The sequence below is a fragment of the Ovis aries genome, chromosome 3 (genome assembly GCF_016772045.2).
Source record: "Ovis aries strain OAR_USU_Benz2616 breed Rambouillet chromosome 3, ARS-UI_Ramb_v3.0, whole genome shotgun sequence".
Classification (NCBI taxonomy): Eukaryota; Metazoa; Chordata; class Mammalia; order Artiodactyla; family Bovidae; genus Ovis; species Ovis aries.
The window spans coordinates 177104299-177122396 of NC_056056.1; the positions used below are offsets into that span (position 1 = coordinate 177104299).

The window sequence follows — 18098 nt, forward strand, 5'->3', positions numbered from 1 at the left end:
AACCAGTCCATTCTGGAGGAGATCAGCCTTGGGATTTCTTTGGAAGGAATGATGCTAAAGCTGAAACTCCAGTACTTTGGCCACGTCATGCGAAGAGTTGACTCATTGGAAAAGACTCTGATGCTGGGAGGGATTGAGGGCAGGAGGAGAAGGGGAGGACAGAGGATGAGATGGCTGGATGGCATCACTGACTCGAAGGACGTGAGTCTGAGTGAACTCCGGGAGATGGTGATGGACAGGGAGGCCTGGCGTGCTGCGATTCATAGGGTTGCAAGGAGTCTGACATGACTGAGCGACTGAACTGAACTGAACTGATAGTTCAGGCTTAATGTTCTTATTGATTTCTTATCTGAATGATCCAGTGATGACTGTGGGGTCTTGAAGTTCTCTATTATTATGATATTGCTATCTACTTTTCCCTTCATATTTGTCAATATTTGCTTCACATTTTTACGTGCTCTAATGTTGGACACATATATATTTACAATTGTTGGATCCTCTAAATAGATTGCTTTTTCATCGTATAATGTCACTTTTGTCTCTTATTACAGTTTTTAACTTAAAGTCTATTTTGCCTGAAATCAGCACAGCTACCCCTGCTCTGTTTTGGTTCCTGTTTGCATGGAATATCTTTTCCATCCCTTCACTTTCAGTCTAAGTATGTCTTTAAAGCTAAAGTGAGTCCCTTTTAAGCAGCATCTTTTTTTTTTTTTAATTCATTCAGTCATCCTATGTCTTTTCATTGAAAAATTTAATCTATTTATATTTAAAGTAATTATTTAAAGTATCGTTGCCATTTTGTTTATTATTTTATTTTCTTAGGCCATCCTCTATGGCATGTGGGATCTTAGTACCCTGAGCAGGGATTAAACCTTCACCCCTTGCATTGGGAGCATGGAGTCTTAAGCACGGGACTGCCAGCGAAAACCCTGCCATTTTCCTAATTGTTTCTTGGTTGGTTTGCAGTTTCTTTGTTCCTTTATTTCTCCTTTGCTGATTTCCTTCATGATTTGATACTTTTCTATGCATGCATGCTAAGTTGCTTCTGATGTGTCCAACTCTTTGTCACCCTATGCACTGCAGCTCTCCAGGCTCCTCTGTCCATGGGATTCTCCAGGTAAGAATTACTGGAGTGGGTTGCCATGTCTTCCTCCAGGGGATCTCCCCAACCCAGGGATCGAACCCTGAATCTCTTATATCTACCTGCACTGGCAAGCAGGTTCTTTACTACTAGCAATACCTGAGAAGCCTACTTTTTAGTAGTAGTTTGCTTTGAATTATTTGTTTTTCTGTTTTGTGTATCTCCTATAGGGTTTTGCTTTATGGGTACCATGCTGCTGCTGCTGCTAAGTTGCTTCAGTCATGTCCGACTCTGTGTGACCCCACAGACGGCAGCCTACCAGGCTCCTCCGCCCATGGGATTTTCCAGGCAAGAGTACTGGAGTGGGGTGCCACTGCCTTCTTTGTATGGGTACCATGAGGCTTACATAAAACATTTTATAGTTACAACAGTCTATCTTAAGTTATCAACTTAACAACCTAACTTTATTTCCACATTAAAAACTACTCTTTTACTTGCCCCTCCCTATAGTCTATGTTTTTGATGCCATAATTTATATCTTTTTATTTTGTATATTCATTAATGAATCATTGTGGCTATTGTTATTTTTAACACTTTTGCCTTTTAACCTTTTTACTAGACTTAAAAGTTATTTACACACCACCATTACAGTATTAGAGTATCCTTGAAAAGTGAAAGTGAAAGTTGCTCAGTCGTGTCTGACTCTTTGCAACCCCCTGGACTATACAGTCCATGGAATTCTGCAGGCAAGAATACTGGAGTGGGTAGCCGTTCCCTTCTCTAGGGGATTTTCCCAACGCAGGGACTGAACCCAGGTCTCCCACATTTCAGACAGATTCCTTGCCATCTGAGCCACCAGGGACGCATTCTTAATCTGACCAAACACTTACCTTTATCAGTTTTACAGGGGCTTCTATGATGGCTCAGATGGTAAAAAAAAAAAAAAAAAAAAAGCCTGCATTGGAGGAGACCCTGGTTCACTCCTGGGTTGGGAAGATCCCCTAGAGAAGGGAACAGTTACCCACTCCAGTATTCTTGCCTGGAGAATTCCAAGGACAGAAGATCATGGAGGGCTACAGTACATGGGATCACAAAGAATCAGACATGACTGAGTGACTAACACTTTCACTTCTTTCATCAATTTTGTTTTCATTTTAATAATGAGTATCTTCTTATTTTCCTAAGTTCCCACTGTCTAAAATTCAGATTCTTTGATCTCGATATTTGTCTAATGGTATTTTTCTGTACTACTCATAATGTATACTCCTTTAATGCCTCTCTGTGTGCATGCATGCTGTGTTGTTTCAGTTGTGTCCAACTTTTGCAACCTTATGGACTACAGCCTGCCAGGCTCCTCTGTCCATGAGATTCCCTGGGCAAGAATGCTGGAGTGGGTTGCCAGGCCCTCCTCCATGGGATTTTCCCAACCCAGGGATCAAACCTGTGTTTCTCCTGTCTCCTGCAGGCAGGTTCTTTACCACTAGCACTACCTGGGAAGCTCTTTCTGCCTCTTTAAGCAGCTCTAACTACAAAACAGTCTTCCCCTTGTTAAAGAGGCAGTCCAGTAAGTGGTGACACAAACACTATGGGACCAAGTACCTAGGCCTGAATCCTAGTTTTGCCCCCTTACTGGCTGGAGACCTTGATTCCATTACCCAACTTCAGTCTTCTCATCTGGAAAATGTGGATGATAATAGTACACACTTTACAGGGCTGTTGAAAGGATGAAATGAGTCAATACATGTTAAGTGCTTGGGACAGTGCCTAGCACATAGGAAATGCTACAAAGTATGGGTTACGTAGATAAAATTCATGAATTCTGTATGTGCAAGTCAAGCTGGCTTCATCAAAAAGGATTTTTTTTTTGTCTGGCTCTAGTTTGGAGATGAGCCTGGAGTCAAGGCCTTGAATAACATCATCAGGTCATTGACTCTTATTCTCTGTCTTTGCTGTGTTTTCCTTTGCTTTTGCTTCATTCTTAGCAGATCCTTCCCTCCAGGACAAACAGCCATGGCCACCAGCAGCCCAGGAGACCATTCCACTGGCTCAGCAGCCCCAGCAGAACAAATATGTTTGTCACCCAAGAATTCCAGCAAAGGTCTCACATGAATTCTCACTGACTTGGCTTGGGTCCCAGGCTCTCCCTCCTAAACAGTGTGATATTCTGATTCTAGGCAAGGGAGAAAGTAAGGGAATTCCAGAGAAACATCTACTTCTGCTTCATTGACTACACTAAAGCCTCTGACTGTGTGGATCACAACATGCTGTGGAAAATTCTTAAAGAGCTATTAATACCAGACCACCTTACCTGTCTCCTGAGAAACCTGTATACAGGTCAAGAAGCAACACTTAGAATTTGACATGGAACAATGGACTGGTTCAAAATTGGGAAAGGAGTAAAACAAGGCTGTATATTGTCACCCTGCTTATTTAACTTATATAGAGTATATCATGTGAAACCCCAGGCTGGATGAATCACAAGCTGGAACCAAGGTTTCCAGGAGAAATAGCAACAATCTCAGATACACAGATGATAGCCCTCTAATAGCAGAAAGTAAAGAGGAACTAAAGAGGTTCTTGATGAGAGGGAAGTGAGTGAGTGAAGTTGCTCAGTCGTGTCCGACTCTGAGATCTCATGGACTGGAGCCTTCCAGGCTCCTCCGTCCATAGGATTTTCCAGGCAAGAGTACTGGAGTGGGTTGCCATTTACTTCTCCAGGGGATCTTCCCAACCCAGGGATCAAACCCGGTCTTCTGCATTGCAGGCAGACACTTTACCATCTGAGCCACCAGGGAAGCCCTGGTGAGGCCCCTGATGAGGGTGAAAGAGGAGTGAAAAAGTTGGCTTAAAACTCAACATTCAAAAATCTAAGATCATGGCATCCAGTCCCATCACTTCATAGCAAATAGATGGGGAAAAGTGGAAACAGTGACACATTTTATTTTCTTGGGCTCCAAAATCACTGCAGATGGTGACTAAAGCCACGAAATTAAAAGTTGTTCACTCCTTGGAAGGAAAGCTATGACAAACCCAGACAGCATATTAAAAAGCAAAGACATCACTTCGCAGACAAAGGTCCATATAGCCAAAGCTATGGTTTTTCCAGTAGTCATGTACAGATGTGAGAGTTGAACCATAAGTAAGGCTGAGCACCCAAGAATTGACATTTTTAAATTGTGGTGCTGCAGAAGACCCTTGAGAGTCCCTGGACAGCAAGGAGCTCAAACCAGTCAATCCTAAAGGAAATCAACCCTGAACATTAGAAGGACTGATGCTGAAGCTGAAGCTCTAATACTCTGGCTACCTGATATAAAGAACTGACTTACTGGAAAAGACCTTGACACTAGGAAAGACTGAAGGCAAAAGGAGAAGGGGTAAACAGAAGATGAGATGGTTAGATAGCATCACCAACTCAATGGGCATGAATCTGAGCAAACTCTGGAAGATAGTAAAGTACAGGGAAGCCAGGTGTGCTGCGGTCCATGGGGTCACAAAGAGTCAGACATGACTTAGTGGCTGAACAACAACAACAACAACTTGAATCCACTACTGCTTCCAAGGGTGAATCTCCCCTACAATGTTTGGGTGTCCTCTGACCATGGGAGAAACAAGGATATGACATGGGGGACAGAAGTGTTGTGAACTGAGGAACAAAGAGCAGTCCAATGTCCCTGCCCATCTATGGTTAAGGGTGGCTGAAGACATTCAGTGGGCTCAGGTGAGGGACTATTTACCAACTTCTATAGAAAAATTTCAGTATTTTAATAACCAGTACTGCTATACACACCATTCAGATTATCAGCCTGTTGGACTGATTTAAATTTATCACAATAGTTGTGTTATTTATAATACCTGTTCTGCACTGGCTTTTCTCCTTTTGTCTTCTCTTATTATTTCTATTTTTCTCTTATCACCTTTAAGTAGTACATTTCATTTCTGTTTTTAGTAATTACCACAGAGATAACCTTTAATTATTCTTTAATTCTTTAATTTTCATTTTTAACTTCTTGAAGCCTATTAATAATCAATATATTGACTTTCCTCTCTGATACTACAAGGGCCTCAAAATATCTTAATTCTATTTAACCCCAGAATCTACTTACTGTGGTATATTTTAATCCTTCATATATTTTTCAAATCCGTAAGATATTATTACTACTGTTTTTTGAAGATTACATTTATTAACATTTCCACCTTCTTTGCTCTTCACATCTTCTTGCCGCTTTATGTTATAATGAGATCATTTTCTTTTTCTTGAAGTACATACTTTACAATTTCCCTCAGTGAGGTCTTTGTGAATATTTTTATTTTGCCTTATTTCATAAAATACTTTCACTTCATTAACACCTTTTCAATGCTGTTTAATATGTCATTAAACACAACACTTCTAATAATGTTGGTTATTATAGTTTTCCTTTCTAGACGTTCTTTTTGATTTTAATAAAATTTGTTCTGTCATTTTTTTATAGTTTCCTATACATAGCATATTCAAAAGCAGAGACATTACTTTGCCAACTAAGGTCCATCTAGTCAAGGCTACAGTTTTTCCTGTGGTCATGTATGGATGTGAGAGTTGGACTGTGAAGAAGGATGAGCATCGAAGACTTGTTTTTGAACTGTGGTGTTGGAGAAGACTCTTGAGAGTCCCTTGGACTGCAAGGAGATCCAACCAATCCATTCTGGAGGAGATCAGCCCTGGGATTTCTTTGGAAGGAATAATGCTAAAGCTGAAACTCCAGTACTTTGGCCACCTCATGCGAAGAGTTGACTCATTGGAAAAGACTCTGATGCTGGGAGGGATTGGGGGCAGGAGGAGAAGGGGATGACAGAGGATGAGATGGCATCACTGACTCGAAGGAGGTGAGTCTGAGGGAATTCCGGGAGTTGGTGATGGACAGGGAGGCCTGGCGTGCTGTGATTCATGGGGTCACAAAGAGTCGGACACGCCTGAGCGACTGAACTGAACTGATTCCTTGCGGACATCTTTCAATCTGATTTTTTTCAACTTAATATGTAGGATTTTTTTCTTTTAAGAATGTGTGTCTGATCATTACAATATATGGTGTCTTTGAGAATATCTTTTCTGCTGTCTATATTTCCTATTTCTTCTCATTCATGGGCTTCCCTGGTGGCTCAGAGGTTAAAGCATCTGCATGCAATGCGGGAGACCTGGGTTAGACCCCTGGGTTGGGAAGATCCCCTGGAGAAGGAAATGGCAACCCATTCCAGTATTCTTGCCTGGAGAATCCCATGGACAGTGGAGCCTGGTGGGTTGTAGTCCACAGGGTTGCAAAGAGTCGGACACTGACTGAGAGACTTCACTTTCACTTTCTTCTCATTCATGGTGTCTATGCCTTATTATTTTTTACTATGTGCTAACCATTACACAAAAAATGATCTGAATAATTATTTGAAGCCTAGGATGAAAGTGCCTTCCACTACACAGGATTTGCTTTTACTTCTTGCATGTCTGGGATTACCATAAATTAAGATTAATGCTTGAAGTTCCCTGGAAGGTCAATCAAAGTGCAATGCAAGCTGCAGTTACTTATGAGGACTCATATACCTATGGTTCACATTTACCTTGAGATGTAGTTCCTTTGAGGTCTCAGCTTATTTGGGGGAGGCCCTACCATTACATCCTAAGTAACCCGGGGTATTGATTTCTTTCTCCCTTGCCCCTGCTAGACTATCAAAACCAATTTTCAAGTTTGTTGAACTTAGCAATACTCACAGCAAAAATGAAGCTTTTGTACTCATTTCTCTCTCTGGATTTCTACTTCCCCATCATTCTCTTCCTGGAAAGTTCTTACTACCATGTCAACTCTTTGATGGCTTTGAAGGTATCATTATTTACAACCAGCTTTGAAGCTGTTTCCAGATAATCCAGAATTGGTCTACCATTATTGGAAATAGGAAGCCACGTAATGTCTTCCTTGGCACACAGCAGGTACTCAGTAAATAATGGCTGAATTAGTTGAATTACCATAATTTCCTAAACATCCTCCCTTTTTTTTTTTGTTTGTACAAGAACTGTTCCCTATTCTTAAAACACACAGAATGCCCATTAGAACAAATACCACCTTTTCCTCAAATTTATTCCTATTGTCTCTACTTTCCCAAATATGAATCCTATTTCTTCTCCATCTGAATCCTCACAAGACCTGGTCTGTATCATTCTCTCGGTACTTAACTAGATAGAAATGTTTTAATATGCTCTTTATTGCTCCTCCAGATTTATCCTTTCTTGACATTTCTGAGCTTCTGAAGAATTCCCTCATGTCCCGTCTAGTTCAGCATATATTACAGATTTGGGTGGGTGGGCGGGAATATTATATCCAGTACTTTTAGGTGTGATGTCCTGAGAAGGGAGTCTCTGAACATTTATTTTTCCCTACTGCTGGAAGCAGGATGCAGCTTATTTTTAAAAATCTCAAATTTGTACAGCACTTTATAATTATTAACAATAGGGTGTTCTCACATACTTGCCTTATACTTTCATATTCACTATCATCATGTGGCAGATGAGAATCAGAGGGCAAGAGAGAGTAAATAATATTACTGAACAGAGCCACAAAGTCAGAAATGAAACCCAAGTCTTCTTTCTCCAAGCCCAGGGATCATTCCAGGGTACTCAGCTGCTTCCCCATATTATTTGTGCCATTAGTCATTAACGTGCAATAACACCTAAACTCTCTGGAAGCATACATTCTACACATGAAAGCATGTGCAGTACAGGAGTTAGGCTACAGGCAACGAACAGAGGGGCTGGCTCTGAAGGTACTTCATACACACCTCTGGAATGAAGGTTTTCTGCACCATGGTCTTCCTTACCTCACAACCTTGGTTCCATTTCTCATGACCTGCATGTCCACCATACAGCCCCCAGTAACATAGGCGGCTAGATTCAACTCTGAGAATTCGGCCTAAAAGAGAAAGCAAAACAATAAGGATTCACAAAATACTAGGGATGCCAATGACTCATAACATTATATATGCCAAATATACATTTAAATCTCAAGTGAAATTAGTAATATTATTTATCTCTCTTTTTGAAAGATGAAGAAGCTGAGATGCAGAGAGGCATGGTGACATGTCCAAGGTTACAGCACTACTAATTTCTACCTCCTTGAAGGCAGAAGAAGGTACTCTAACTTTAAGGGAGTGGACAAGCAGGAGGAGAGAGAGATAGGAGGTAGTGGTATAGGGAAACTCCATAGTTACCAAAAGAGGGGCAGAGACAAGAGATATAAGCAGTACTCTTTTTTTCGGTCCCCACTAAGGAGTATTCTTCATGTTTATGTGCCAACTACAGTGTCGCATTTGTGTTTTATTAGACATTTCTGCATCTTTTTGTTGGCTTATTTGGTTGAGCAAGCTTTAAAATTTTCTGTTGCTATTCCCATGGAATGTGCGTATGCTAAGTAGCTTCAGTCATGTCTGACTCTGTGCAACTCTATGGACTGTAGCCTGCCAGGCTCCTCTGTCTACAGGATTCTTCAGGCAAGAATACTGGAGTGGGTTGCCATGCCCTCCTCCAAGGGATTTTTCCAACCCAGGGATCAAACCTGCGTTTCTTATGTCTCCTGCATTGGCAGGTGGGTTCTTTAACACTAGCGCCACCTAGGAAGCCCTTTCCTATGGAATACATCCCTCCTACCAGGTTATATGCTTCCTGGGGGTAGTGACTTGATGTTATAACCATTTCCTAGGTTTGCCATAACAAAGTACCCCACTAGGTGGCTTAAACACAGAAAACTGTGCTTTCTCACAGCTGTGGAGGATAGAAGTCCCAAATCAAGGTGTGGGCAGCACTGGTTCTTTCTGAGGGCTGAGCAAGAAGGCTCTGCTGCAAGTTTTTCACATTGCAAGGTCACCTTCTCTCTGTCTCTTATCAGTATGTTTTTCCTCTATGCAAGTCTCTGTAGCCATTCTACCAGTCATACTGGATTAGGACCCACCCTACTGACTTCACTTTAACTTGATTATCTCTGTAAAGATCCTATCTCCACATACCTATGTCCAACTAAGGTCACATTCTGAGGCACTGGGCCTTAGGACTTTAACACATGAATTTTAGGAGACATAATTCAACCTGTAACCCCACTCTAGAAAATGCATAATAATACACTGACTTATACAGAACCCAAAAGCTATTTCTTTGGATTTAATGAATAAAAATAACTGCTCACATACATGCAACTCTCACTATGTGCCAGGTACTGTCCTAAGCATTTTATACGTATGAATTCATTTAATCCTCATACTTGTCTACATGAAAAACCAAGGCAGAGAGAGATCAAATAACTTGCACACTGTCACACAGTAGGTAGCAGAGCCAGGATTTAACCCCAGGCAGTCTGGCTCCAGCCTGTCTTTTAACTGCAGCACCCCACTGTCCCCACTGTTTAGCTAAATAAGGCATTAGGTGGACTGCAACTGGGAATTTTAGGGACCTAAAAATAAACCACTCAAAGAGAAAAACAAGTTTACATTGAAGGGAAATATCATTTCATGGTGATTTAGATGTATCCCCTTGGAATCATTTACCAGAAATTATGGCCAAAGACCTAGCTATCTTCCCAGATGGCATTAAAGCAGATCCAGAGTGCCTGTGTCTCTTGTTTTAATTAATAACCTCATTATGCTGTGGAAAGGTGAAAAGCAAAGAGCTCTGTAATGAGGCCAGGTTGGTAAACAGTGGTAATGACCCAGTAATTAAATCTAATGCCTTAAAAATTCAGTCCATCATGTTCAAGATATTTCATTGGTAAGATTACAAAGAAGAATTAGCGAGAAAAGTTGTTGCTTGTGTGGAGAAAAAAGAAAGCTGCAACACAGAATTGCTGGGCACAAGATATGTGAAGAAAAGGAATGAATCAGAATCTTGGATGGTAAAGTCTCCAACTAGATGGCAAAGACCCAGGGGCTATCTTGCTGCTCAAATGGAAAGAGAAATACCTGGATAGAAGACACCCTCAGGCTTGGATATACAAGTCAGAAGTTCATCTGGTTCAGATCTGAGTGTCTGCAGTTGTTTCCTAGTCATAGTTTATGAGTAATTATAGGAGGTAGATTCCTGGGTTATAGGACAGCAAGCAACTTTCATGCACTGGAGAAGGAAATGGCAACCCACTCCAGTATTCTTGCCTGGAGAATCCCAGGGACAGAGGAACCTGGTGAGCTGCCATCTATGGGGTCACACAGAGTCAGACACGACTGACGCGACTTAGCAGCAGCAGCAGCAGCAGCAGCAGCAGCAGCAGCAGCAGCAGCAGAGGCAGCTAGAATCTGCAGGGCAGAGTAAAGATACAACTGCACAGAAAAAGGCCTCCAGGCACAGAGAGCTGGAGTAGCAAAGAAAGGGCACTTTCCTATATTTATTTTTCTAAAAATTTCAACAACCATGGAAATGAACATAGAAGTATCCAACCATCTCTCCTTCAAGACAGCAGGATGACCCTGCTGGTAGAATCCTTAATATCAGGGCCTGGAGAGCTCTCATAGACTGTAGTGGGTTAAATCAATTCCCCTAAAAGATATGTCCAAGTCCCAACCCTTGATACCTGTGAATTTGACTGTGTATAGAAAGAGAGTCTTTGCAAATATAATTAAGGTTCTCAGATCCTAGATGAGAGTGGACCCTAAATATAAGAAGATCTATTTATAAAAGAAGAGAAGGGGAGACAGAGGGACCCAGGAAAGAAGGCTGTTTGAAGATGGAGGCAGAGACTGGAGTTACATTGCCCCAAAACCAAGGAACAACAGGAGTTACTAGAAGGTGGAAGAAGCAAGGAAGGACAGTCTTCAGAGGGAGTACAGATCTGTTGACACCTTGATTCCAATTTCTGGCCTATGAGAGGATAATTTATTTTAAGCCACAAGTTGTAGTAATTTGTTATAATAATCCTAGGAATGTAATAAAATAATTTTGGAAATTGGATCCAATTTTAGTATTGCATGCAAAGGCGTCAGGGTTCAAAGAATGTCAATTGGTTTAGGTAAGGCTCCTTTATCCACTTCAGCAAACACATACTTAAATGCATATACGCACACACGCACAAAATAGAGCACTCTTTCATTTTCTGCGTAAGTTAACCTTTTGACCTCAAAAACATTTTGGTCCCAATTATTTTTAATGTGATGTCTCTTTACTATATACTAGGCATGGTGGTATAGATAAATAAATATTCAAAGAAACTACATTTAAAAGTAACTGCTTAGTATCTGATGATTTTGGTCAAGTTACTGACTGTTTAGAATCTCAGTTTTGACATCTCTAAAATGGAGGCAATAATATCAGTGGTATCTAGCTTTAAAACTGTTAGTGAAGATTCAAGATAGTGTATATGAGACACCTAGCACAGAGCTGAGACATACATAGGAGGAAGATCTCTATAAACAGCTGTCATTATTATATTCAAATATTTAACTGTCTTAGCGAGAGTAAATTGAAATGCATAAAAAATGGTATAACCAGAAAAAGAGAAACCTTTTCAAATATTTATAACATAAACAATTTTTAAAATATTAAGGCATACAATATAAAGAGTAAAGATTTCTGCCTAATTAAGTCCACAATGGAGTAAAAGGGACTATATTTACACTGTCATCTTAAACTTGGAAAGCCAGACAAAATACATTAATAGTTTTCAGACACTGAACAACAGGCATTGCAGGACTATGACCTTGCAGAAAGGAAACACATGAAATTACCTCTGTGACTGCCCTAGCTGACTACCTAGAGGCAGTTTTCAGGTGCGGGAGAATGCAATCAGTGCCCAGTAGTCTCACTAAGCTGAAGAATCAAACGTTAAAAATCAGGGAGGCTGGAGAAGGCAATGGCAACCCACTCCAGTACTCTTGCCTGCAAAATCCCATGGATGGAGGAGCCTGGTAGGCTACAGTCCATGAGGTCTCAAAGAGCTGGACACAACTGAGCGACTGCACTTTCACTTTTCACTTTCATGCACTGGAGAAGGAAATGGCAACCCACTCCAGTATTCTTCCCTGGAGAATCCCAGGGACAGGGGAAGCCTGGTGAGCTGCCATCTACGGGGTTGCACAGAGTCAGACATGACTGACAGGACTCAGCAGCAGCAGCAGCATCAGAGGTGGCTAGAATTTGCAGGGCAGAGTAAAGGAAAGATACAAATGCACAGAAAAAGGCCTCCGGGCAGATCTGCAAGTCTTTGGCTGTGTACTGCTATGAGCATGCATGAAAGGAAACTTCTCAGGGCCAGTGACAGAAGTTTCAGGGCCAGTGACAGAACTATCAGAAAACAGTAGACTCATACTCCAGAACACACACAGGGCTGGGGATAGTGTGTGTTCTCACCAGGTAAAGTGTAAAGACTTTGTAGTAAGAGTCGAGTTTTCAAAAATTTAGTAGTGGGGCTAAATGAGCCCTGGATCACAGTGTGCTCTGGATCTAGGATGACCAACTTGTCCTAGTTTACCTAGAGCTTTCTCAACTTTGCAGAAGCTCACCTCAGTCTCAGTTTTTCAAATTTGATGAAAACTATAAACCTATAGGCCTAAGAAATTCAATGACTCCCAAGCAGAAGAAACATAAAGAAAAGCATACCAATGTACATAATAATCAGCTTACTAACAAGTGATGAACAGAAAACCTTCAAAGCAATCAGAGGGGAACAATATACTTTATACAGAGAGGCAAGGAATGACAGCTGGGTTTCCTTGGTGACTCAATGGTGAAGAATCCACCTGTCAATGTAAGAGACACAGGTTCAATTCCTGATCTGGAAAGATCCCACATGATACGAAGCAACTAAGCCCATGTGTCACAAATACTGAGCCTGTGCTCTGATGACTTTTTTCTTCAAAGACTTCTTAATTTGAATTAGAGTCAAGTTGTTACAGTCTACCATGCCTGTAGGCACCTCACTTTCACTTTACATTTTGCCATAAAAAGTGCATTTGTAAATACTCTTGGACTTGGAAGGAAGTCTGTTCCTTTTTTGTCAGTGTAGTTCTCTGCTTCTCAAGGTGAATAACTGACTGCAAGACAATAGTATGAATCATGGGAGTTCATCACACATGCAGAAGTAGAATGTGTAACAAGAACACAAAGATGGAAATGGAAATGTACTGTTAAAAGGTCCTTACACTGTATATAAAGTGGTATAACATTATTTAAAGATCAGTTCAGTTCAGTTCAGTCGCTCAGTCGTGTTCAACTCTTTGCAACTCCATGGACTGCAGCACATCAGGCTTCCCTGCTCATCGCCAACTCCCAGAGTTTACTCAAACTCATAGATCTTGACAAATTAAAGCTATTGTAAACCTTAGAAGAATGCCTCAAAAAAAGAGGGATAGCTAAATTAAATTTCACAAATTTTTATAGATTGATGGATCTTAATTGATCTGTGCTTGCATAATAAATATCAACTTTCCAGATGGTGCTAGGAGACATAAGAGACGTGGGTTTGATCCCTGAGTTGGGAAGATCCCCTGGAGAAGGAAGAGTCAACCCACTCCATTATTCTTGCCTGGAGAAGCCCATGGACAGAGGAGCCTGGCGGGCTACAGTCCACAGAGCTGCAAAGAGTTGGACACAACTGAAGCAACTTAGCATGAGCAATCAGTATCAAAATGAAAATTGGTAACAATTCCAGCCTCCCTGAATACTCTGTCAACTTCAATGTAACTGACATCAACTTTCAGACCATGATGCTACCACTTTGATACCTTCTATTTCTGTAGCTTAGTTTTGTATGTTTTTGAACTTCATATGAATCTCAGAGTATATGCCCTGCGTATTTGCCTTTTTTCACTCATCATTATATCTGTGTGATTCATTCATGCTGTTGGGCTTAGAATAAATCATTTTATTTCTGTGTAGTGCTTCAATGCCTGCACAGGGGTGTGTGCTAAGTCTCTTCAGTCGTGTATGACTCTTTGTGACCCTATGGGCTGTACTCTGCCAGGCTCCTCTGTCCATGGGATTCCCGAGGCGAGAATACTGGAGAGGATTGCCATGCCCTCCTGTACAATAATACATTCATCTGTTCTGCTGATGATGGACACCTGGCCTATTTCTAGTCATTGGCTATTAAGAAAAAAGCTGTTATGCACATTCTTTTACATCTCTTTTGGTGGACATATACTCTCATTTCTTTTGGGTATATTCCTAGGAGTGAAAATTATTGGGTCATGGACACCATTAAAGACAGGTAGGTTTTCACAGCAGCATATGTAAGGTCTTTGTATTTTGTTACACTTGTTAAAACCAGGTGTGGGAGGTTTACAACACTGATCTCAATGATACCTGAAAATGCTAGACTCTCTGAGTTTTTCTGTTTATGACTTTTATTAAGCATCTACATGGAGGAGTCAAAGAATAGTGGAAAAGAAACTGGTTTCAAGTCTGGGGTCAAGGGACCTAAATTTCAGATTTAACACTGACCAAGGGTATGGCCTTAGGCAAACCCCTCTTTCTCTCTCCACTTTAATCCTCTTCATCTTCAAAATGAGTTATCATCAACTGAGTCAATTATGTCCATGGTCTGTTTCATTTTCACCTCTATTTCTTTCTTAATCAGCGTCTCCCAATGATCATGGAACAAAAATACTATTACCACAGCATACCTTATGAAAAAGAAATGCCAAGCAATCATACTTTTATTAGAAAGCTATTTACCACTTTATATCCAGTTCCTGGTACACAGGAGGTATTGAAAACACACTTGTGGAATGAAGTGTTATTTTCTATACTTTGTAGATGAACGGACGACTACAATACCTACACACGCTAAACAATTCACCTTCTGAAACTGCCCCACTGCTAGATCCACTAGACCATAGCAAGGAGGAGGGTGGTTCCAGGTAGAAAGGAGGAGAAAGGCCCAATCTAAGTTTTCATGAACAAAAGCACAGCTGAGAACACAGGGCTCTTGGGTCAGTGAAGCAATGAGATGTCGTCTGTTGTTGCAACATGGAGTATGTGGAGGAACACAACAGAACAGAGCCAGAAAAGTGTGGGGGAGGCCAATTCTGAGGATTTTGAATTCCCTGTGAAGGAATGGTACTCTATACGGTATTAGTATTCTATTGCTGCCACAACAAATTGTCACAAATTTAACAGCTGCAGACAACACAAATGCATTATCTCACTGCTCTATATCCATCAGAAGTCCATGTTAGCTCAGCTGATTTCTGTTCTAGGTTTCACAAAGCCAAAATCAAGGTATCAGCCATCTGGACTCTTTCTGGGAGGTTTTGGGAAGAATCTGCTTCCAAGTTTGCTGAACTGAGCTCTCTGCAGCTATAGGACTGAGGTTCTACTTCCTTGCTGATCTCAGCTGGGAGACTGTCTGAGCTCCTTAAGGCTGTCTGCACTCCTTGTCACACTGTACTCCCCATCTTCAAACTTGTCATGGCATGTCAAGTCCTTCTTATTCTCCAAGTTTTCTGACTTCCCTTTTGTCACATCTTCCTCTCTAGCCAGAGAAAGTTTTGTTTTTAAGGGCTTCAGTGGTCAGACTGGCCCACTTGGATAATCGGAGATACTCTTCTTAAAGTCCATAATTGTAATCACATCGTCATCTCCTTCTAAGTATCATTTTCACAGATTCCAGGATTAGGGTATAGTCATCTTTGGGAGACCACTGGGAAACACGAAGGGCTGTGTTATAAGAGTGATAAATATTTAACCACAAGTATTTACATAGCACTTCCTAAGTTCCAGACTCTATTATCAGTGCTAGTTATGGTTGGAATCATATCCATTAACAAGACCTCTTCTATAGCACCCTCGATCACAAGGAAATACAAGCACCTGTTTATAATTAAACATATGTCCAGCTCCAGGAAAACACGTGCACACACACTCATGAGTACGCACATCACACACAAACAAGATGGAATGCATTCAGTTTCCTGAAGAGTCTTTCGTGGGTTCTCACTGGAACCTAGAAAGTATGTGATGCCAAGCAGATAATATCACTGAAAGCATGGGGTATTCATCTTTAGTTACCGATAATTGCATTTGCAATGATAATGATGTTGATGACGGAGTAGAAAATGGTGATTGCAATCATCATTATTATAATAAGTTGAAGGATGCTATTAGGCCAACAGATCAATGGGAAAGAAACTGAAATTGGGACTTGGAATTGGATGAGTGACTGGAATGTACACAAGAAACCGAAAATGTGTGGGAATGTGGAGGTAGCAGCTATCAGCCTTGACCATGAAGCCTGACTGAAGGAGGGGGGATTTCAACACAAAGAGCTGTTGTCCAGAGTTCCTGAGAAAGACAAGATGCTGGCAGACAGATTGTTCTGGAATCCAAGGGAGGCTGATAAGATACTGGAAATTCTTGTTAGTTAGTGAAGACCTATCTGGTCCAGACTGTACCCCTAAACCCTTACAGTCTGCTCCTTTCCAAGGCCTTAGACACCCTTTGTAATTTGCAGGAGGGTAAAAGAGAGAGACAAGAGAGACACATAGATACTGAGCTGATGGCAGAAGGTGGGCAGCCTCCAGGACCTTTCCTAATGCTAGAACGACTTCTCATCCTCTGCCCTTTTCTCTATGCTTTCTCACTTCATAAGGAGGAACTGTTATCTAGTGCTCAGGACATCATAACGCTGCCTTAAACAGTGGGCAAGGTCACTGCTGGGTTGAAAACCAGGGAATCATGTGTGATTCTGGAGTCCACATTCTGCTTCTCTCCAGCTGAGTGTCTGCTGAACCGGGTGGTCCTCATGCTAACTTCCTCTCTCCTGCCTTGTAGCTCCTCAGAGAAGCCACCCTCAGCAGCCATTTTGCTCTCAGCCACCCTCTGTCCCATGAGTTTGCAGCACTGAACTCTGATTCCAAGGAGACCCAGATGTCCTGCTCTCTCTTTTCGTAACTGTGTCTGTGGTACCTCAGAATTATTTAGCAGTACGTATTTAGTAAGTAGGGCTTCCCAGGTGGCGCTAGTGGTCAAGAACCCACCTGTCAATGCAGGAGACGTAAGAGTGCAGGTTTGATCCTTGGGTTGGGAAGATCCCCTGGAGGAGGGCATGACAACCCACTCACATTTGGTAAGTAACACTCATAAATAAGACATTTGGCTTTAAAGACAGGTAAGATGCTGCACAGAGAAGGCAATGACAACCCACTCCAGTACTCTTGCCTGGAAAATCCCATGGATGGAGGAGCCTGGTGGGCTGCAGTCCATGGGGTCACTAGGAGTCAGACACGACAGAGCGACTTCACTTTCACTTTTCACTTTCATGCACTGGAGAAAGAAATGGCAACCCACTCCAGTGTTCTTGCCTGGAAAATCCCAGGGATGGGGGAGCCTGGTGGGCTGCCGTCTCTGGGGTTGCACAGAGTTGGACATGACCGAAGCAACTTAGCAGCAGCAGCAGCAGCAGCAAGATGCTGTACTGCTTTGGTCTAGAGCTGATTCAGGAAACCCTGCACAGGAGTGGTGGGCCCAGGCCCTCTAAAACTTATTTGCTCTTCCTCCTTGTGTTTTTGTCTACTTTAGGAACCTGCAAAAGGGATGGTGGTAGTAATTGTCAAGGTAGGATTAGGGCATTCTTGAGTCCTCTAGCAAGTTTTCATCAAAATTCCACCCTAATCCCTAACAGATTGTTATATTTACTCTCGGGAAGGAAAGTGTGTTATTAACAAATTCCTTTTAAAATAAATCAGCATTCTGCAGGTACTGTGATCTTCTTTTTTTTTTTTTTTTTTTTTTAATTTACTTGGCTGCACTGGGTCTCAGTTGCAGCACTTGGGATCTTTGCTGCGGTATGGAGGATCTCTTAGTTGTGGCATGAGGGATGTAGTTCCCTGACCAGGGATTGAACTCAGGCCCCCTGCACTGGGAGCGTGGAGTCTTAACCACTGGATCACCAGGGGAGTCCCTTCTTCACTTCTTAGGTTCTTTCACAGGGTCTTATAGAGACTCGTTAAAAGCATTAATAACAGCAGCAACAATAATAAATCATTAAACACAGAAAACCCAAGTTTTACGCAGGCTGTGAACTCCTAC

At 41.6% G+C, this 18098-nt stretch overlaps 1 protein-coding gene across 4 annotated transcripts in view; it reads right to left on the minus strand.

Moving 5' to 3' along the window:
* Positions 1–18098, minus strand: part of SYN3 (synapsin III) — a 486177-nt gene that overhangs the window by 386759 nt on the left and 81320 nt on the right. For all 4 annotated transcript variants that reach the window (XM_042247181.2, XM_027967692.3, XM_042247182.2 and 1 more), the window contains one exon: positions 7916–8007. In XM_042247181.2, the coding sequence (XP_042103115.1) occupies positions 7916–8007 (92 nt within the window). The remainder of the gene's footprint in view (positions 1–7915; positions 8008–18098) is intronic.